The sequence below is a fragment of the Colobus angolensis genome, unplaced genomic scaffold (assembly GCF_000951035.1).
Source record: "Colobus angolensis palliatus isolate OR3802 unplaced genomic scaffold, Cang.pa_1.0 Scaffold284, whole genome shotgun sequence".
NCBI lineage: Eukaryota > Metazoa > Chordata > Mammalia > Primates > Cercopithecidae > Colobus > Colobus angolensis.
In genome coordinates this window covers 4,286,772-4,309,512 of record NW_012116088.1, presented here as the reverse complement: position 1 = coordinate 4,309,512, position 22,741 = coordinate 4,286,772, and the positions used below count along the sequence as shown (strand labels likewise).

Genomic DNA, 22,741 nt, shown 5'->3' with positions numbered 1-22,741 from the left:
GCTGGTCAGGAAGCTCGGATCTCCTACCTGTGAGGGATTGAGGCTCTCATCTATGGAGGGAAAGGCAGGTCCCCCACTCAGGCGCCCCCTAGAGGGGAGGAGAAAGGAGACATTTTCCTTTGTTCTTAGCACACAGGCCTGGGAATGGAAGTTGGGGAAGGCTCTAGCAATCTCTAGGTGACTCGGTGGGGACCAGAGCATACTAAAGCCTTCTGCAATGTCAACAAGCTTAAGGGAGAATGTTTGTCACCACAGCCACCAGGGCCATACATCTTTGGAAAAAAGCATCTTCTCAAGCTGGGCATGGTGGCTTACACCTGGAATATCAGCCAAGACAGGAGGATCACTTGAACGCAGGAGTTCAAGACCACCCTGAGCAACATACTGAGACCTCTGGTCCCTACAAAAAATTTTAAAAATTAGCTGGGCATGGTGGAATGTGTTTGTAGTCCCAGCCACTCAGGAGGCTGAAGTGGGAGAATTGCTTGAGCCTGGGAGGTTGAGTCTGGAATGAGCCATAATCATGCCACTGTACTCCAGCCTGGGCAACAGAGCAAGGCCCTATCTCAAAAAATTTAAAAAATAAAAATAAAAATAAGGCTGGGTGCAGTAACTCATGCCTGTGATTCCAGCACTTTGGGAGGCCAAGGTGGGCAGATTGCTTGAGCTCAGGAGTTTGAGACCAGCCTTAACAATATGGCAAAACCACATATTTACTAAAAATACAAAAATTAGCCAGGTGTGGTGACTCACACCTGTAGTCCCAGCTACTTGGGAGGTTGAGGTGGGAGGATCACCTGAGCTTGGGAGACAGAGGTTGCAGTGAGCTGAGATTGCACTAGCCAAGATCATGCCACTGCACTTCAGCTTGGGTGACAGAGCGAGATCCTGTCTCAATAAATAAATAATCGTCTTCTCAATATATAATTAGACTTCCCCCATCATTAATTTCCTTCATACATTTTCCCTCCTAGCAAATTCCAGCAGCCGTCGAAGTCTTCAAGGATGTTCAGTGAAAAGCGTGCTGCTTCCCCAAGCACACATAGCCCAACCCATAATGCTGACTACCCCCTCAGCCAGGTGAGAGATGCCGGACTTCAGCTTTCCATCTTGTCCCTTACGTTTTTAAGAAATGCCTGTAAACTTCATGGATAGTCTGCTTTCTGCTTCATTTTCTTTGGAAACATACTATTTAGTAAATATACTATACTATATTTTTGCTAAGAATAAAATAATTTGACTAACCACTGGGAACTCAGAATTTGCTCTTGATTTTAAGGTTTTAGTACGTCCCTTTGTAGAAGTCTCTTTTCAACGAACAGTTTGCCATACAACTACGGCTGAAGGACCAAACCCCAGCTGGAATGAAGAACTAGAACTTCCATTTAGGTAAGCATATTTTCCTCTTTAAAGAAGTATAGGGCATTTTGAAGAAATGTGAAGAAAGCAGGCTCATGAGAAATAGCTAAGGTGAAGAGTTTTGTAGCTAGTGAGCAGCAACAAGATCCAGGTGTCCTGACACCAAGTCCCATGCTTTTCCTCTTGTACCACAGCTGACTCCCTTCAAGAATAAAAATGGAAAAATGTTCAACTTTTAAAACCCCGGGTTCATTGTTGGGACATCCTATGCTCCTCCAGGCTCTGGCTTCTTGAAGTCCAAAGTTTTTCATTCCCTTGACCCCAATGACCTACATTGCTTTCCTTTCTTCCTCTGTCCCCTCAAGTAAATCTGAAACTCCTTAGTTCCCATAAATCATACTTTCTTCCTCACCATAAATAAATAGGCATTTCAGAAGTTTGGTCAAAGGATTTTAGGTATTTAAATGGTTCTTATTATTTCAGTACTTGAAGCAAGCTTGGAGATTATCTAGTCCAACCTCTACCTTTATGGAGAAGAAACTAAAACCCAAAAAGGGAAGGTGATTTACTTAAAGCCACACAGTAAATTAGAGACATAGCAAGGATTAGAACTACTTAAGTCAGTCCGAGCATGGTGGCTCATGCCTGTAATCCCAGCAGTTTGGGAGGCCAAGGCAGGCAGATCACTTGAGGCCAGGGCACATGCCTGTAATCCCAGCTACTTGGAGGCTGAGGCAGGAGAATGACTTGAACCTGGGAGGTGGAAGTTGCAGTGAGCCAAGATCACGTCACTGCACTCCAGCCTTAGTGAGAGAGGAAGACTCTGTCTCAAATAAATAAATAAATAAGAACTAGTTAAGTCAGAAGCTGTGCATAACAGCTACCACTATTATGCACAGAACAAGCAAAAAGAACAAGAAAACATAAAGGCAAATGTTCGACAAAATACACCTAGTACCCCAGTCACCAGCCCTGCCATGCAGAGGCATGGTTGCTCCAGGCTTAGCTAGACTCAAATTGGGTTATGTTACAGGAGACTTCACCCTTGTATTGCTTTACTTATATACAGAAAAAGTGAGTGTGAGGCAGGGACCATGCAACTAACCAGCCAGCAGGAGGTTTATCACTGGAGAGTGGTCTTGCTGGAGAAGCACCCTTCTGGGGCCCAGTTGCTTAGAAAGTCCATATACTAGCTCCAGTGTCAGCTGGACACCTTGTAGCCTGTCCACTGAGCCAGCTCAGTCCTGGCAAGCTGCCTCCTTGAAAATCTTACCACAAGGGTGTGGGGGAATATGAGACTCACCAGGACAAGCCAGCAGAGGGTTTGTCTCTGCACTCTCTAATTTAATGCTCTGTCTATTTGAATGTAGGTATTATAGTATCCCTGTACAAGAGAAATCCTAGAAATGAAGGCAATGCTTTTAATTCTAACATCTATGCTCATATTTGGGTATTTTTCAAATGCTGACATTTGAATGCTCATAATTTCTATGTTGCCTATTTTCACAGTCCCTGGTCATGTGCTGTCTTGCAGGGCTCCTAATGGAGATTATAGCACAGCCAGTCTGCAGTCAGTGAAAGACATCGTGTTCATTAACATTTTTGATGAAGTACTGCATGATGTCTTAGAGGTAAGTTCTCAGTTTTAAGAAAGACACTTGTATTCATTTTCATATCATCTACCCACTACTTAAGTTCCAATCACATTGTTACCAGAAAGCGGTTCTGATCTAGACCCCAAGAGAGGGTTCTTGGATCTCACACAAGAAAGAATTCAGAGCAAGTCCACAGTGCAAAGCAAAAGCAAGTTTATTAGGAAAGTAAAGTGGTGAAAGAACAGCTACTCTATAGACAGAATAGGGTGGTCTCGAAAGTAAGAGGAAGAATGCATTCAGCCTGGGTGAACCCTTGTTTAGATATAGGATAAAAAAAAGATCACGGGAAGATGTGCTCTGCTACAAGAGTTTGTGATAAAGTATTAATTTTCTAAATTACTGTATTTTGCAAGAATCTATATTATTATATTTAAAGCAAATTAGGAATGCTTCTGTTCTCAAGATATCAGGATATCAGGACACTCCTAAGTCTGGGCCTGTTTAGTAAATGTTATCAGTCTGTTCCCTTAACTGTAAACATCTAGAGGCCAGGAATGCCTAACTTTCTGGGAAAGCCCAACAAGTCCCAGCCTCATGTTTCCTAGCCCTTACTCAAGATGGAGTCGCTTTGGTTCAAACACCTCTGATAACATTTTCCATCTTTCTTGTGTTTGAAATATTTGAAACTTGACATGTATAAATGAGGAAAGGGGAGCGGGAGAAGGAGGTAGTTTTTTTATTTTCACTTGAGTATCTGCTCTGTGCTAGGAATTGTACTAGGTGCTTTACACACATTGTCTGATTTTATTCTAAATAATCCTATAGATTGTTAAATCTCTAGTTTATTGATGAGAAAACTAAGGTTCAGAGAGGTCAAATGACTTTCCTAGGGCCACAAAGCCATTATATATCTGTACCAGAATTTGATTAGGTCTGTCTCATGTAAGTTCACATGCTTTCAGCTAAAATCTTGCTGCTTTCCTGCTGCCACATTAATTAAATGAGTTCCTGGAGTTCTTAAGCAACTATTACTTCCCACCCTTCCTTTAGGATGACCGTGAAAGAGGAAGTGGAATCCATACCCGTATTGAGAGACACTGGCTGGGATGTGTGAAAATTCCATTTAGCACAATATATTTCCAAGCAAGGGTAAGTATCAAAGTCAGAAGTCTACGACAGCACGGAATTTCTCTATCCATTTTTCCTATTAAAACATTCTTTGTGGCCTGGCACGGTGGCTCAGGCCTGTAATCCCAGCACTTTGGGAGGCCAAGGAGGGCAGATCACCTGAGGTCAGGAGTTGGAGACGAGCCTGGCCAACATGGTGAAACCCCATCTCTACTAAAGATACAAAAAATTAGCTGGGCATGGTGGCGTGCACCTGTAATCCCAGCTACTCGGGAGGCTGAGGCAGGAGAATAGCCTGAACCAGGGAGGCAGAGGTTGCAGAGGGCCTAGATCGCCCCATTGCACTCCAGCCTGGGCAAGAGGGCAAGACTCCATGTCGAAAAGAAAAAAAAGAAAAAACTTCCTTTGTGTGGTACATCCTCAACACTGGAAGAATATACATGCAAAGCCCATAGAAGGCTCAAAAGAAACAAACCTCTGAAACCATTGATATTCTGTCATATTTGCATTATCTATGTTCCTTAGAATTAGTAGTTAAATGTATGACTTTTCAAATCTGAGAATTTTTAAATATTAAATACAAGTAAAGAGTAAGGTAGAATAAAGTGGAAACTTGTCAAAACAACAAAGGTGGAATGGATAGATGCCTGAAAGTAACTTGAAGAAAACAATCAGGTCAGTTGAAAGCCCATTCAATCAAGTGCTTTCCATTAATATTTCTACAAGTACTCACTATTTAAAACATGAAAAGTGCAGAGACATGCTTAACAAAGACACCCTTCTGCAGAGTTAATGGTTTTGATTAAGGGGATCCATTAAGTTGACAACTCTTGAACGACTTAGTAGCTCTAATCTAGGACAGTTAAAGATTCTGAAATCGCTTTAACATACCAGTATTAAGTCCATGGCAACAGGAGGCTTTGAATCACTGTGATGTCCACACAGGGTAAATGCTGTCTGGACCACAAACTCTCCATTAAGACCAAGACCAATGGCGGTGTGAACCCGGGAGGCGGAGCTTGCAGTGAGCCGAGATCGCGCCACTGCACTCCAGCCTGAGCAACAGAGCGAGACTCCGTCTAAAAAAAAAAAAAGACCAAGACCAAAACTCAAGTCTGAGAGGCTTGAATTGGTTTGTATTCCAAGGATCAATTGGAAATGCAATCTTCCCTAAGCAAAAGGGACCGGCTACAGGTTATGCAGTGACATGTCTGTCAAAAGAATTTACACTTCCCTCTCTGAACAGATTTTAAACAGAAAAAAGAAAAATTCAAAAGCACATTATTTTGCAAATCACACTGCCTGTGATAGTTGTTTGGCATTGCTAAATTTCACATTTGGGAAGGTATTCAAAAAGAATTACTCTAAACTCCTTGACAAGTGAATTTGCTTCACTATATTCTGGTAATATCTTGCTCTGTGTAGGTGTCTCGGAAACTCACTACCTTCTGAGGCAGTTTGCTCTCTTCCCAATAGCTCTGTCATAAAGGTTTTCCTTGAACTATGTCATAATCTATATACTTCCCTGTAATTCCTATTCTTAGCTCCTGGCTCAGTTCTCTGGAGCCACACATAACAAGTAGAAACCTGATTCAACAATAATAATATTAATAACAATATTTATTGGGTGCATATTATATGTTATTGCTAGGTAGTTTATACATCACCTCAATTAAACCTTACATTTTATAAATGAAGAAACAGAAACCTACAGAGGTTAAGTAACTTGCTCAAATCACAAAGTTTACAATAGAGGTGAGATTCAACTTGTACTGGCTTTCTATATACTATCATTGCTTATCCCTGGGAAATGAGGTTGGTAAAATCAGAGAAAACTATTGAACTTTTTGATTTCTATGTTTCAGTACATTTTGGAGAATGACTTTATTACTTCTGTCATTTAAAAAGTTTGACTCCAAAGCGCGTGTTCTTAAGTGTACCTACATTTGGTAATGTCTAAAGACATTTCTGGCTGTCACAACTAGTAAGAGTTGATACTGCTACTGGCATCCAGTGTGCAGAGGCTAGGGATGCTGCTGAATATCCTACAATGCACAGGACAGCCCTCCATAGCAAGCAGTGATCTGGCCAAATATCTGCAGTGCCTGTATTAGGGTTCTCTAAAGGAACAGGACTAATAGGATAGATATATATATGAAAGGGAGTTTATTAGGAGAATTGACTCACACAATCACAAGGTGAAGCCCCACAACAGGCCGTCTGCAAGCTGAGGAGCAAGGAAGCCAGTCCGAGTCCCAAAACCTCAAAAGTAGGGAAGCTGACAGTGCAGCCTTCAGTCTGTAGCTGAAGGCCGTAGAGCCCCTGGCAAACTACTGGTGTAAGTCCAAGAGTCCAAAAACTGAATAACGTGGAGTCTGTTTAAGGGCAGGAAGCATCCAGCGTGGGAGAAAGATGAAGGGGGGAAGGCTCAGCCAGTCTAGTCCTTCCATGTTCTTCTGCCTACTCTTCTCCTACCCATGCTGGCAGCTGATTAGATGGTGCTGATTGAGGGTGGGTCTGCCTCTCCCAGTCCACTGACTCAAATGTTAATCTCCTTTGGCAGCACACCCAGGAACAATACTTTATATCCTTCAGTCCAATCAAGTTGACACTTAACCACCACAGTGCCCAAGCTGAGAAACCCTGTCTTAAATCCTTATACTTCAAATCTTCAAAAATGGCACACATTCCCTCCTGTGTAATCTATTTTACAGAATAAACAAGCTCGGTTATTGCAGCTGTACTTTCCATGCTATCGTTTTTTGTTTTTGTTTTTGAGACAGAGTCTGGTTCTGTCGTCCAGGCTGGAGTGCAGTAGCGCCATCTCGGCTCACTGCAACCTCTGCCTACCAGGTTCAAGCGATTGTTCTGCCTCAGCCTCCCACGTAGCTGGGACCACAGGCATGTGCCACCACACCTGGCTAATTTTTGTATTTTTGGTAAAGATGGAGTTTCACCATGTTGGCCAGGCTTTTCTGAAACTTGTGACCTCAAGTACTCTACCTGCCTCAGCCTCCCAAAGTGCTGGGATATCCAGTGTGAGCCACTGTGCCTAGCCTGCCATAGTTTTTATACTCTTGTTTTCCTGTATCCTTAGATAACATTTGATCTCAGCTTTGGAAAATAATTAAAATTCTGAAAAATGGAGATGGGAAGCTGAGCATTCTACAAATGGGGAATGGCCAAGTAGCCAATATTTATTGATTGCTTCCCGTATGCTGGATGTTTTTCTTAGTGTTTTGTATCTATTCACTCACTACTCATAACAACCCCACAAAGTAGATACCATTATTGTCTCTTTTTACTAACGAGGAAGCCTCAGATTCCTCATTTGTAAACCAAGTTTTGAACCCAAAACTGCATTTAAACCAAGATTTGAACTGAAGCAAATTATATATTCAGTACACCCTCTGCTAAACAATGAGAAGAAGGCAATGACGTACAGAGCCCTTTCTGGCCAGTGCTTAGAGAGATGAGGTCAGAAAGATGGGAGTGGCTTTGAATGCCAGTCTGAGCAGTTTTGATTCAGTTTATTAGACAATGAGGAGCTGATGCTTGCCTCTGAACTTCTGTTGGAAAGAGCATCAGGATGTTTACCAAGTCATATTTTCTTCACAGATTGATGGAACATTTAAAATAGATATTCCCCCAGTTCTTCTGGGCTACAGTAAGGAGCGAAATATGATTCTTGAACGGGGTTTTGATTCTGTCCGAAGCTTAAGTGAAGGCTCCTACATTACCCTCTTTATTACCATTGAGCCCCAGCTGGTTCCTGGAGAGTCCATTCGAGAAAAGGTAACTGCTTATAATTTGGAAACCCATGTCTATCTTGGTAAAATGCAAGAAGTGCTTACTAGGCTATGCTTTTATGAACTTTGACTGTAGTCCACAAAGGTTTCCTTACTTCAGTCTCCATTTATTATTCTTTCAGTTTAGACAGAATGGTGGTGAGAAAATAGACTTTTAGGCAAAGCAAGACAAATACAAACATGCTCTACTTCTAGAAGACTGTTCTCAATGTGAAGAAAATAAAATATCACAAACTAGAAAATCAGATTGCTCTTTTATTTGACACATATTGGCAAGAATACATTTCCATGTCTAATCTTACATCCTTGGCTATGGTATGCATTGAATCAATTCACAGGATCACAAGACTAGATGACCTTCATGAGTCACCTCAATTCATTTCATGAAACAAATAAACATACGTACAAGTATGCTTTTAAACAGCTCTAGAAAAGAGTTTCCAGAACTTTCACTGGTTAGCAACTGTCCCCAAACCTTCATTAAGCCCATTTATGCCTAGTCTTCCATTATTGGAACGCTAAGCATGTGGGAGTTATTTACAGCCTACCTCTCAAGGTCATTGCCAAGGTCTGACTGCAAAAATTCAAAAAATTGCAACTTCAGGCATAAATGTGTTAAGAAATAAATGTCTTCTTCTAACATACCTGTACAGCATTTATACATACTGCCCTCATTGGATTTGGGAGAATATATTGATGGTGACCTCTTATTCATATGTAAACAAATACAGTAATAACATCTACAACAACCACCATAATGTACTGAATCCTTACTCTGTCCTCAGCACTACATCAAACCTTGGATACATGTTCTCACCTGAATACGCATAGGTGTCTTGGACAAGGGGTTTCCAACTTATAGAAGAGGAAAATAAGGTTTGATTTATGCAGGGTGACATAGGTAGAGGTAACACAAGTCTGTCTAACTCTAAACTGTATATATTCAGCATATATTTACTGCACATCTTCTATGTGACAGACATTTCTTAGGCACTGGGAGTACAGTAGGCTAGAAAAGGAGATAAAAATTTCTCCAAGCTTACATTCACATGTAAGCGTAAGTTGTTAACTACTAACCTATAGTGCACAGATCATTGTGCTTACTCTAGTCTATCCATTATAATTAAGATTTCGACAGAGATGGAAACAAATAAACATATTCCTTTTTTTCCAGTATTACAATTTGGTTCCCAGAGAAAAATATTATCACTATCTCCCATCTGCAATGCACTGAAATTTAAATTAATTGTATATTTTGTCAGTAAAACAGTGCTTCTCTAGATATATGCATTTCAAAATATTTTTAGAAAGGGAAAAATATATTCTGAATGTTTGTCTTCATGTATAATATAAATTCAAATGAACACCAACAAACATGTTTACACACAAAAATACTTCTAGACAAAAGATGATTTTGCTATTTCTACGTATATATAACTGAAGAACAGGCAGTCAGCTAGGACCCCACCTTGGGGGTGTATTTCTAAAACATGTGAAAGCAGTCTATCCTGGCAGAAAGGATGAAAGCCCAAGATTCCTCCACACTAGGCATCCCTCACGGGCCCTGACTTCTTACTGCAGGACTTTTAAGAGGCCTCCAGGGCTCTGAACCACAGTCCTCAAGTCCTGCAACCTTCCTTCCCTAAAGCTGTTAAATGGCAGTCAGATTCTGCCTTTGCACTGTTAGACCTCTAAAATGAGGGTTTAGAAAACCCCTATGGAAGGCAGATTTTTTGTGGCTGTTTGACAAGGAAGGCATGTTGATTGACAAAACCCTTACGTCCAAAACACGCAGTGGCAGAAAACACCAGTGTCTCACTTGCAGACAACTCAGGAAAGAGAAGTTCTCATCCTAAAATTATAGGGTCCACAATCTGGAATTGTTTTTCCACTTACAGCAATACTTCCCAGATTAGCAGATTAGAGTCTCTCCTCTACCACCATGCTATATGGAACCATTCCACAGGATATTTTAAACATATATACTAATGGAAAATTTTTAAAGATGGGTAGAAACTCCTGAAACTCTGTTTTTGTTTTGTTGTTCTTTTTATTATTATACTTTAAGTTCTAGGGTACATGTGCACAACGTGCAGGTTTGTTACATATGTATACATGTGCCATGTTGGTGTGCTGCACCCATTAACTCATCATTTACATTAGGTATATCTCCTAATGCTATCCCTCCCCACTCCCCTCTCCCCACAATAGGCCCCGGTACGTGATGTTCCCCTTCCAGTGTCCAGGTGATCTCATTGTTCAATTCCCACCTATGAGTGAGAACATGCAGTGTTTGGATTTTTCTGTTCTTGCGATAGTTTGCTGAGAATGAGGGTTTCCAGCTGCATCCATATCCCTACAAAGGACATAAACTCATCCTTTTTTATGGCTGCATAGTATTCCATGGTGTATATGTGCCACGTTTTCTTAATCCAGTCTGTCACTGATGGACATTTGGTTTGATTCCAAGTCTTTGCTATTGTGAATAGTGCTGCAATAAACATACGTGTGCATGTGTCTTTATAGCAGCATGATTTATAATCCTTTGGGTATATACCCAGTAATGGGATGGCTGGATCAAATGGTGTTTCTAGTTCTAGATCCTTGAGGAATCGCCACACTGTTTTCCACAATGGTTGAACTAGTTTCCGTCCCACCAACAGTGTAAAAGTGTTCCTATTTCTCCACATCCTCTCCAGCACCTGTTGTTTCCTGACTTTTTAATGATTGCCATTCTAACTGGTGTGAGATGGTATCTCATTGTGGAAACTCCTGAAACTCTTATTTTAATATCACTTACATGATCTTGGTTAAAAATACGTTTTTTAAAAAAGATTATTTCTGTTAATAAAGCCTGCCTCTTGTTTCTTTTTCTTTCTTTCTTTCTTGCCTCTGATAGATGAGTAACATGCTTAAGAAGGTACTATTTTGTTTTACTGTTTATTGGTCAATAGTTATTAGGCTTTAATTAGCTGCTTCTGTCCACTGCCACCTGAAGGACAGGTGTTATGTCCTCATGTATCTGTAATGCCTGGGCATTGAATTACAGATGTCTCCAGCTCCATGAGGAATGTCCTGCTTTGTCTTTTGGCCCATTTCATTTTACGAGAAAGATTGTTAGTTAGCTTTGAAAATCTAAGAAGTCATCAATCTGAATGTCACCTGCACACTGGGAGCTAGCTCCACTCTTTGCAAATCTATAAAATCCACAAGTTGCTTCTTACAGTATATCTCTGGAATTTATTTCTGGTGGGTTGGGGCTGTCTCAGTACAGCTTTTCTTTTTTGTTCTTGTTTTTTGTTTTTGAGAGAGGGTCTTGCTCTGTCACCCAGCTGGAGTGCAGTGGCACAATCACGGCTTGCTGCAGCCTCAACCTCTTCAGCCCAAGCGATGCTCCTACCTCAGCCTCCCAAGTACTGGGACCACAGGCATGTGCCACGAGGCACAGCTAATTTTATTTATTTATTTATTTATTTATTTATTTGTAGAGTTGAGGTCTCATTTTGTTGCCCAGGCTGCTCTCAAACTCTTGGGCTCAAGTGATCCTCCAGCGTCAGCCTCCCAAAGTGCTGAGATTACAGGTGTGAGCCACTGCGCCTGGCCAGTGTAGCTTTTCAAAGGCAACATAAACCCATTCAATTTTTTATACATGTTTACATTAGAGGTCAAAGAATTGAACCAGTCAAGAACCTTTCAAATTTTCTGTTGAATCAAACTGAATAGTCAGCTCCACCTTAATTTGTTTCATCATAAATGACCCAAATTCTTTCAGTATTTAACTTGTCCTTGGCACTTCTTAGATCACTAACATAGCATACTACTAATCTTTAAATTCCTGTTTCACACCATAAAATGGCATCTTGGTGACCTAGACAAGTATTGAAGACTAAATGCTTACCGTGTGTATGCTAGGTGTACATAAGGAATATTCAAACACAGGCCTCAAGAAGCACTGCTTATAGAGGCAAGTGACTCAACAGAACATTCCAATCAAAGTGGCAGAAAAAGCTTTAGACATACTTTTTTTTTTTTTTTTTTTTAACTTGGAAGGCCAATAATCAGTACTGATTCAAGATTGTTGTTGTTCTTTTGGACAGTGCCTATAGCTGCGTCTCTTAAATGCTCCCACAGCACTGTATCAAGTCCCTGATTGCTTATTAATGTTCCCCTGTAGACTAAAAGTTCTTCTGGAGGATTCTTTCATACTCATTTATTCAGAGTGCTGGAATTTTTCAGACTCCCAACAAACATTTTTCAAAACTTGGATGAATGAACAAATGAAATAGGTTAGAGGAATAGGGATGAATTCAACTGTGTGCTTTTTTGCACATCATTCTTGTTTTATAATTCTCCATTTTTCCACAATTACAATTACGTCTGGATTGACCATTCTACATTAGAAATCTGTGATACACCTACACCAAAGCCGTATGAGCTTACCTCTTTCACTTAGTTATATATTTGTCGTAACTTTTACTAGGTAGCTACTGTATCTTGGCACTATGCTCAGCAGTAGGCAGTTATGATTGTGATGATGTTAAGATTTAGACGTCAAGGAACATTTTATGAGAATATATAGGAGGCTTCTGGAGATGTCTCCATCCTAAATAACCCCTACAACCACTACTCCAACTTCTTAGGGTATAGTAATCAAATTTGAAATAGAAGCCACAGTTCAGCCCCAATATAAGGGGCAGACAAGAACAATTGGGATAATCTAGATTCTATTTGAGGTCATAAAAAGTAATGAAATGTTTTCCATTGCCTCATTCATTCACTCATTTGTTAAACACTTACTATGTGCCAAGTAGTATTCTCCATACTGGAGATAAAAATACAAAATCCCTTAAAAGTCAGGAATCTCACTTTGTGAGAAAGACTGAGAAAACAAATATACCACAATGTCAAAAACATTTTCAAGCACTGCCTCTAAATTCTATTTTAAAATCATTATTTTTTTTAACAGAGTCTCACTCTGTTGCCCAGGTTGGAGTGCAATGGCTCAATCTCAGCTCACTGGAACCTCCGCCTCCCAGACTCAAGTGAGCCCCCTACCTTCACCTCCCAAGTAACTGGAACTACAAGCACACATCACTACACCTGGCTGTCTTTTTGTGTTTGTTTGTCTGTTTTATAGAGACAGGGTCCCACCACGTTGCCCAGGCTGGTCTCAAACTCCTGGGCTCAGGTGATCCTCCTGTGTTGGCCTCTCAAAGTGCTGGGATTACAGGTGCAATACACTGTGCCCAGCCCCAAAAATTAATTTTTAAAATAAAATTTTTAGTTTGTTCTGAAATCCCTTAAAATGTAACCAACTATGCAAATATTTTTATACAAAAAAATCGTTTTAAAATATTTAAATACCCACTCCTTTTCATGTTATTTTTGTCAGTAGCAGCTTTAGCAGGGGAAATGACAATATGTGTGTAAAGGAAATTTACATTCATTCTGTTTTATCTGCTTTGAGTTACTTTTTAAAAGTCTGGGAATTGGTGGCTAGATGTAGTGGCTCACGCCTGTAATCCCACTGCTTTAGGAGGCCAAAGTGGGAGAATCACTTGAGCCCAGGAGTTTGAGGGTACAGTAAGCTGTATTTGTGCCACAGCACTGCAACCTAGGTGACAGAATAAGACCCTGTCTCAAAAAAAAAAAAAAGTCTGGGAATTATTTGCTCATCTTGGTTCTCAGAGCCTCTTTTTTCCTTTGAGATCCACTACTACTAGTTATTACAATGCTTATGAACTTGAAACATTTTAACACATCAATATAGAACCATAAATTTGCTGCCCATTTAACGTGAGTTGCTTAAGATTTGCATTTGAGATGTTAGATTTTCTGAGGCTGCCCCCCAGCCCGCACACTTAAAACCACCATCAAAATACACACGCAACTCTATTGCCTAATTCTAGCCTCATCAATCGGAATTAGTACATCACAGTTTAATTTTCACAGATTATTTCATTAATGTAGTAGTTTCCATATTATTGCTTACTTGTTGACTACTTTCTTTCAATCCTGTCAAATATATTTTAAGTATTTAATAAGTCGGTCTAATTTTCAAACTACAAATTTAATTTAAATAAAGCTGCAGGGACACCAGGACAGACAGCTTTGTAAGGTGTCAGTCATATTCCCAAACCATACATTTCATGCATGTTGACTGTGGAATCTGAACACGTACTTTCTCTCTTGTAATCATATATAAACTCCATGAAGTCTTTCTTTTTGAAGTTTGAGTCTCAGGAAGATGAGAAATTACTTCAAGCAACTGAGAAATTTCAAGCTGAATGTGCCTTAAAGTTTCCAAATCGTCAGTGTCTTACAACAGTAACTGATATAAGCGGAAAAACTGTTTTTATCACACGTTATCTCAAACCTTTAAACCCTCCTCAGGAGCTCCTTAATGTCTACCCCAATAATCTACAGGCAACTGCAGTAAGTATTTCATAGTCAATAAGTGCTGTGCTAAAAATGTTTTCACATTGCAATATATTGCCATTTTAATTACCATATTTCATAGTGCTTAAGATATTAACTATGTCAAGATCATTAAAGATAAAAGTAATGACTAAAACATTTTTATTAACATGAGGTTTTCTTCCTTTAGAAAAGTCTGAAGGCAGCCGGGCAGTGGCTCATGCCTATAATCCCAGCACTTTGGGAGGCCAAGGCAGGCAGATCGCTTGAGGCCAGGAGTTTGACACTAGCCTGGCCAACATGGCGAAACCCCATCTCTACTGGAAATACAAAAATTAGCCTGGTGTGGTGGTGCATGCCTGTAGTCCCAGCTCCTTGGGAGGCTGAGGCCTAAAAATAGCTTGAACCCAGGAGGCAGAGGTTTCAGTGAGCCAAAATCATGTCATTGCACTCCGGCCTGGATGACAGAGAAAGACTCTGTCTCAAAAAAAAAAAAAAAAAAAAAGTCTAAAGGTACCAGGGATGATAATAATCCTTAGTTCACTGTTTCAGCAAAAAATTATTGAGTGCTTACTGTGTCCCTGGAACTATGTTTCCATATGTTGGAAAAGTAACATATGGAAAATACTTTACATTTCCAAAATGTGTTACATAAACATGTTTTCATTGTGTAGTCTCAATAACTCTGTTACGATTTGAACTGATACCTCTGACTTCAGAAGTTATACACATTCAACTATATTAAGATAACTATTCAGTATTATGCCTAATGCTATATATACACTGAGTTCAAATTAAGCAAAAATTATTTCAAATATTTAAGTATTTTCAGCATTTACACCATTATTCCAAAGTACTTCCACACTGAGCCATTAAATATGTATGCACCATTCTCTGGCTTCAGAGCACCATACCCATCACAAACTTGTGTGAATCAGAAGCCATATGTTAACCAGGCTAATTTTACATGGATACCATAACCCATAACTGCCTTTGGAGAGTCGATAATATAGGGAGTTATTGCTACTAATAGTCATTAATATAGTAATTTAGAAACAAGGTAATGATATATCTTTTTGTAGATATAGATGTATCAAAAAACACCACTTTGTGTTCTACATTTCATTTGCTTTTTATATTACTCAATTTTTATAGAAAACAGTAATAGGAACATCTAGTCTACCTAGCATAGTAAACGTACAGAAAACGTCTCCCAGTAGAGAACACTTAAGAGTGATGAATAAAATATCTAATAAGTCATGGCTGAAATGAAAGTAAAGTGAAAGGGAAAATATAAGAGACAAGAAATAAGAAAGCAAGATTCTACAAGGATGAAAGCTTGAAACAGTGTTTGCTCTCAGGTCATCTGATAATTCCTAATGACTATAGCTGGGTTTCGATGAGCCACAAGACTGTGGAAGACAGGGATAATGCATGGGGCTAGAGCAGCCTGGAAGATTGAATTAGAGACTCAAATACACAGTTGGGACTCTTCAGGATAATACCGTCAATGGATAAACTAGGAAATGCCCTGTCTTCAGAAGAAACCCTGCCTGTCTCAGTCTTGACTTTGGATGGAAGAGAAAAAAAGAAAATTTTCTAACCCCCACTCTGTATTTACTCACATTTGAGACTGGAATTTATATCACCTGTATAACCCAAAAAAAACCTCAACTGAAAATCTAGTTGAAAGTATTTCCTGTTGGTAATGCCCCTAGATCCCTGTCAAAAGCAAACACAAATACCACAAATATTCCTAGAAGAATGCCCCTCTAACTCAGCCTCAAAAAAATTCCACAGAAAAAAATTCCAAGCAACATGAATATACAATGAAAGATCATCAATGAAGAAGTAAGTCACCATAAAGAAGGTAAGAGTTCATTCACAAAAACAGCAAACTGAAGAATCAGGCCCTAGTAACTTCAGACAGGAGAATTATTGGATATAAAATATAAAATAGACATGTTTAATATGTTTAAGAAATTTGAGGAATTTAAAGTATAATTAAAAAACAATAGAGCATTGTAACTGACAGGCAGATTTTTTAAAGTACCAAATGGAACTTATAACAATAAAAGATATAATAGTTAAAATTAGGAATTAAACAGGTTAAACAAAACATTGAATAGAATTAAATAAGAGGTAAATTACATACAGTTAAATACAGAGAGAATTATTGAACTGGAATACACATGCAAAGAAATTACTTGGAATATAGCACAGAGAATCTAAACCCAAATTAAGTAGAAGGGAAGAAATTATAAAAATAAGAGCAGAAATAAACAAAGTAAAGACTTAAAAATGCAAAAGATCAATGCAACAAAGAGCTGATTTTTAGAAAAGATAAACAAAATCAACAAACCTTTAGCTGGAATAAGAAAAAAGAGAGATGAGTTACATAAAATCAGAAATAAAAAATGAGACACTGCAACTGATACCACAGAAATGCAAATGATTATAAGAGACTTATTGGAACAACTACACACCAAATTATAAAACTTGGAAGAAACAGATAAATCCATGAAAATATACACCTTAACAAGACTGAATCATGAAGAAATATACCTGAACAGAACAATAACAAGTAATGAGATTGAAGCAGTAATGAAAAGTCTCCTATCAAAGAAAAGTCTAGGACCTGATGGTTTCACTGCTGAATTCCACCAAATATTTAAATAATGTCTAACATCAATTCTGCTCAAACTATTCCAAAAAAATTAAAGAAGCGGGAACTCTGTACAAAGTCATTTTATGGGGCAACATTATCCTGATACCAAAACCAGAGGCATAACAACAACAAAACTATAGGCCTATATTCTAGGATAAACATAGCTCTAAAAATCCTCAACAAAATACTGCCAAACAAAATTCAATAATATATTTTAAAAAATCATGCAACATGGTCAAGTGGGACTCATCCCAGGGATGCAAGGATGGTTCAACACAGGCAAATCAGTAAGTGTGATGCATCACATTTACAGAATCAAGGACAAAAACCACTTAATCATTTCAACAGATGGTAAAAAAGAATTCAATGGAATTCAACATCCCTCATGATAAAAACTCAACAAATTGTGTATAGAAGGAACATATTTCAACACAATAAAGGTCATATATGACAAACCCACAGCTAACATCATACTGAACAGTGAAAAGTTGAAAAGTTTTCTTCTAAGATCTGGAACAAGACAAGGATGCCCACTTTCTACAACTCTATTCAACATAGTACTGAAAGCTGTAGCTAGAGCAATTAGGCAAGAGAAATAAATAAAGGGCATCCAGATTGGAAAGGAGGAAGTCAAGTTGTTCTCATTTGCAGGTGACATGATCATAAATTTAGAAAACCCTAAAGACCCCATCAAGAAACTGTTAGAACTAACAAATGAGTTTAGTAAAGTTGCAGGAAACAAAATCAACATAGAAAATTTAGTAGTGCTTCTATACACCAATAATAAACTAGCTTAAAAAAATCAAGAAGCAATCCCATATACAGTAGCTACAAAAATTTATAAGATACCTAGGGATAAACTTAACCTACGAGGTGAAAGATCTCTGCAATGAAAATTACAAACACTGGGCGGGGCGTGGTGGCTCGTGCCTGTAATCCCAGCACTTTGGGAGGCCAAGGCGGGCAGATCACGAGGTCAGGAGATCTAGACCATACTGGCTAACACGGTGTAACCCTGTCTCTACTAAAAATACAAAAAATTAGCCGGGCGTGGTGGCGGGCACCTGTAGTCCCAGCTACTCAGGAGGCTGAGACAGGAGAATGGCGTGAACCCGGGAGGCAGAGCTTGCAGTGAGCCAGGATTGTGCCACTGCACTGCAGCCTGGGTGACAGAGCGAGACTCCGTCTCAAAAAAAAAAAAAAGAAAATTACAAACACTGATGAAAGAAATTGAGGAAGGCACAAATAAATGGAAAGATATCCTGTGTTCATGGATTGGAATAATTAATATTGTTAATATATCCATATTACCCAAAGCAATCTACAGATTCAATGCACTATCAAAATACCAAGACATTCTTCACAGAAATAGAAAAAAAAAATCTTAAAATTCATACGGAAATAACAAAAGATCCCAAATAGCCAATGTAACCTTGATTAAAAGAACAAAGAACTGGAAGTATCACACTACCTGACTTCAAAATATACTACTGCAGTAACTAAAACAGCATGGCACTGGTCTAAAAACACATATAGGCCAATAGAAGAGGATAGCAAACCCAGAAATAAATCCATGCATTTACAGCCAACTGATTTTTTGACTCAGGCACTAAGAACACACATTGAGAAAAAGGACAGTCTGGTCAATAAATGGTGCTGGAAAAATGATATCCATGGGCAGAAGAATAAAACGAGAGCCCCCATCTCTCACCATACACAAAAAATCAACTCTAAAAGGATTAATGAATTAAATGTAAGAACTGAAACTATGAAACTATTAAAAGACAACACAAGGGAAGTACTTCATGAAATGGGGAGGATTTTTTTAATAAGACCTCAAAAGCATGGGCAACAAAAGCAAAAACAGACAAATGAGATTACATCAATCTAAAAAGCTTCTGCACAGCAAAGGAAACAATCAATAGAGTCAAGAGACAACCTGTAGGAGATAATATTTGCAAACTGTGTCTAACAAGGGGTTAAAATCTAGAAAATGTAAGGAACTGAGGCAACTCAATAGCAGAAAACCCCAAATAGTTTGATTTAAAAATTAGCAAAAGAGCTGAATTGATATTTCTCAAAAGAAGACATACAAATGTCCAACAAACATATGAAAAAAATGTTCAACATCACTAATCATCAGAGAAATGCAAATCAAAACCATGAGATACCACCTCATTCCAGTTAAAATGGCTCTTTTCAGAAAGACAAAAAATGACAAATGCTGGCAAGGGTCTGAAGAAAGAGGAACTCTTATACACAGTTGGTAGGAATGTAAATTAATACAGTCAATACTGATAAATAGTATAGAGGGTCCTCACAAATTAAAATCAAAACGACAATGTGATCTGGCAATCCCATTACTAGGTATATATCCAAAGGAAATGAAATCAGTATATCAAAGAAGTATCTGCACTCACACATGTATTGCAGTGCTATTCACAATAGCCGAGATACGGAATTAAGCAAAGTACCCATCTATGAATGAATGAACAAAGAAAATGTGGTATACATACACAATGGAATGTCAATCATCCACAAAACAGAATGAAATTCTGTCATTTGCGACAACATAGGTGAACCTGGTGGGTGCGTTAAGTGAAATAAGCCAGGCACAGAAAGACAGGCACGACATGATCTCATGCATATGTGGAATCTCAAAGTAGAGAGTAGAATAGTGTTTACTGGAGGCTGGGGAGGGAAGGCAGGAGTGGGGATGGAGAGAGGATGTTCAACAGGTACAAAGTTTCAGTTAGGAAGAATGAGTTCTGGTGTTCTATTACAAGGTATGATGAATATAGTTAATAATAATGTGTAGTGTATTTCCAGCTAACTAGAAGAGAGGATTTTGAATATTATCACCACAAAGAAATGATAAATGTTTAAAGTGATGGATATGCCAATTACCCTGATTTCAACATTATACAATGTAAAAACGCATTGAAATGTCACACTGTTTTGGTTCCCAAATACTATTGGGAACCACATGTCTTGGTTCCCAAGTACTATCATCCTCTCAACCAGGGCTCCTTAGAGAAGTGACTGCTTTCAAGACTGGGCCAAGTGAAAATTCAAGATGATTCTAGAGAGTTTTGTTATATCAGAAAGTAAAGTAGTGTGAAATGAAAGAGAAAAAAAAAGACTTGTCAAAGGGACACAGTTTCTTCATCTGTAAAGGATGGGTAATAACAATAACCTTCCATATAGGGTGTTTGGTGAGGATGGAGATGATATTAATACAATATTTAGTAAGCATTTAGTGAGCATTCGTTTCATTTTGTACATGTAAATGTTTGTAATATCTGAGATTTAAGAAATGAGGTAGGGGATGCAGCATTCTGTTTTATTAGAAATTATTTTTGTAAAGCTCATTTTGATTATACAGGAACTGGTGGCTCGATACGTGTCCTTGATTCCCTTCTTGCCTGACACTGTCTCATTTGGTGGTATCTGTGACCTCTGGAGCACATCTGATGTAAGTAGTTCTTCTTCACAGATTTACTAACTTGAGCTGACTTAATGTAGTATTAGCTAACTGGCTTGCATAGTTTTAAATTCTAACATTCATTAGCCAGAAAAATCTAATTGGCTGTTGTTTAGTAATATGAGCTAAATTTTGAAGTATTTTTTCTTCCTGATTCAATTTTCCCAAAGTTCAGAAGTTAACAAAAAATTAACTACTCACACAAAATTTAAAAATAACACTTCAGGTGTCTTAATGCTGATTTACCCTCCCAGTATTACTGTAAAACTTCTTGGTTTTATTCATGAAAATACCAAAATTACATTCTATATTATAATTAGAAATGATATACTCCTTAATTTGTGGGCTTTGTAAGGCATGGCATATTATTATTTATTCAGTATGTACTTCTTGGTCACCATATACCAGATGCTATACTAAATTCTGGCTATAAGTGAAATAAACATAGTCTCTGCCCTCATGGAATTTACAATCTATGTATGCTGCATAATCTTTCGAACAGATCATAGGTAGTATGAAACAAGCATATATTATCACGGGTATTAATTCTGCTTCTGGATCTCATGTTGTACTGCTTTTGCAAAAAATTGAACTGCATTATACAACTTCCTTTGAAGTATAGCCCTAAATTGAAGAAATTTAAGTGCACTTTAAATTTTTTGTTCCCCAATACATTTTGGCAACATAAATGTTAACAATTTTAGAGATAAAATTTCTACAACTTTGAGACATCTATAAGAAGTTACTGAAAGACTAGAATTCGTGTACTCTAGAGCAGCAGCCCCCAACCCTTTTGGCACCAGGGACTAGTTTTGTGGAATACAATTTTTCCATGGATGGGTCAGTGGTAGACTCAGGGATGGTTTCGGAATGATGGTTTTGGAATGAAACTGTTTCACCTCAGATCATCAGGCATTAGATTCTCATAAGGATTGCATGACCTAGATCCCTTGCATGTGCAATTCATGATAGGGTTTGCACTCCTATGAGAATCTAATGCCACCACTGATCTGACAAGAGGCAGAGCTCATGTGGTAAGTCTTGTTCACCTGCTACTCACCTCCTGCTGTGCAGCCCGGTTCCTAACAGGCCACAGACTGGCACTAGTCCACAGCCAGGGGACTGGGGACCCTTGCTCTAGAGCTAGACTGACTGTACTACTTCCTAAGTGTCACCTTACTAATCTGTACCTCAACTTGCTCATCTGTAAAATAGGCAAATAGGAGTACCTCCCTCAAAGGATTGTTCTAGAATTAAATAAGTTTAATGAAGTAATATGTTTTAAAGATTGTTTAGCACATAATGAACTATATATACATTAAAAATAAAAATGAAACTTTGAAATTTGTGTCCCCGACCCTACCACAATCATAGTGACTATTGATTCTAGAAATCCATATCATCAATGTCAGAGAAAACGCCATGTCCACTAAAAGTGGTTTTTTAAAAAAATGAATTATCAACATAGTATCAAAATTTGGGGCAAGATTATAGGTCTTACACTTCAAGGCACTAATCTCAACTATGACACATTAGAATCCTGCACAACCAATCCAGAATAAAGCATTTAGTCATATGACATATTTTTTCTTTTTGTCAGCAATTTCTTGATCTCCTGGCAGGGGATGAAGAAGAACATGCAGTACTATTGTGTAATTACTTTCTGTCTCTGGGTAAGAAGGCCTGGCTGTTGATGGGCAATGCTATTCCTGAGGTAAGACCACATAGGCTGCCTTTAACAGAGGAGTATACTTGTCTAATCGAGTTGTGTGTTCCAGATCACACACAGGACATATTTTCATAACAATCCTTTGGGTTGCTAGGAAAGTGGCCCACAGATGCCATAACAAGCAGAGAGAACTACCAGTGATAAGACATGAAATGGTTTTCAGTGGTCCTCAGGGCCCCATGCAACACTTCAGATTGTTTTTTGGCAAACCCGAACCCTTTACCATCCAAAGCCCCTACCTAGCTCTGTCATTTTAGTATGGGCCTCTTCCCAGCTATGTTCCCAAGAATTCAGATTCCCTTAATGATGTGGTATTCTTCATGCTTTGCAATGAAGAGGATCCAAAGGAGTGTGTGTAGTAAGGTTAGAGATCTCTCCTTTCATGCCTAGTGCTTCTATAGGTATCTGCTGCTAGCCTGTCATGCAAAGAGGAATAAGCCAGATAAGGAGGAATGAAAAGAACATTAGCAGCTTTATTTTTATATTAACATTGTTATTTTTATTAGATTGGAGACTATTAGAATTTTTCCCAAGCCCACCACAAATATCCCT

The 22,741-nt window shown here is 38.6% G+C and overlaps 1 protein-coding gene across 2 annotated transcripts in view; it reads left to right on the top strand.

The window, feature by feature from the left end:
• Window positions 1–22,741, top strand: part of CC2D2A (coiled-coil and C2 domain containing 2A) — a 136,235-nt gene that overhangs the window by 100,509 nt on the left and 12,985 nt on the right. Inside the window, exons 26-33 of one of the 2 annotated variants that reach the window (XM_011948833.1) lie at window positions 975–1,080; window positions 1,280–1,389; window positions 2,894–2,990; window positions 4,005–4,103; window positions 7,701–7,877; window positions 14,123–14,326; window positions 20,362–20,451; window positions 22,061–22,174. In XM_011948833.1, the coding sequence (XP_011804223.1) occupies window positions 975–1,080; window positions 1,280–1,389; window positions 2,894–2,990; window positions 4,005–4,103; window positions 7,701–7,877; window positions 14,123–14,326; window positions 20,362–20,451; window positions 22,061–22,174 (997 nt within the window). The remainder of the gene's footprint in view (window positions 1–974; window positions 1,081–1,279; window positions 1,390–2,893; window positions 2,991–4,004; window positions 4,104–7,700; window positions 7,878–14,122; window positions 14,327–20,361; window positions 20,452–22,060; window positions 22,175–22,741) is intronic. The other variant, XM_011948834.1, reaches the window with a different exon arrangement.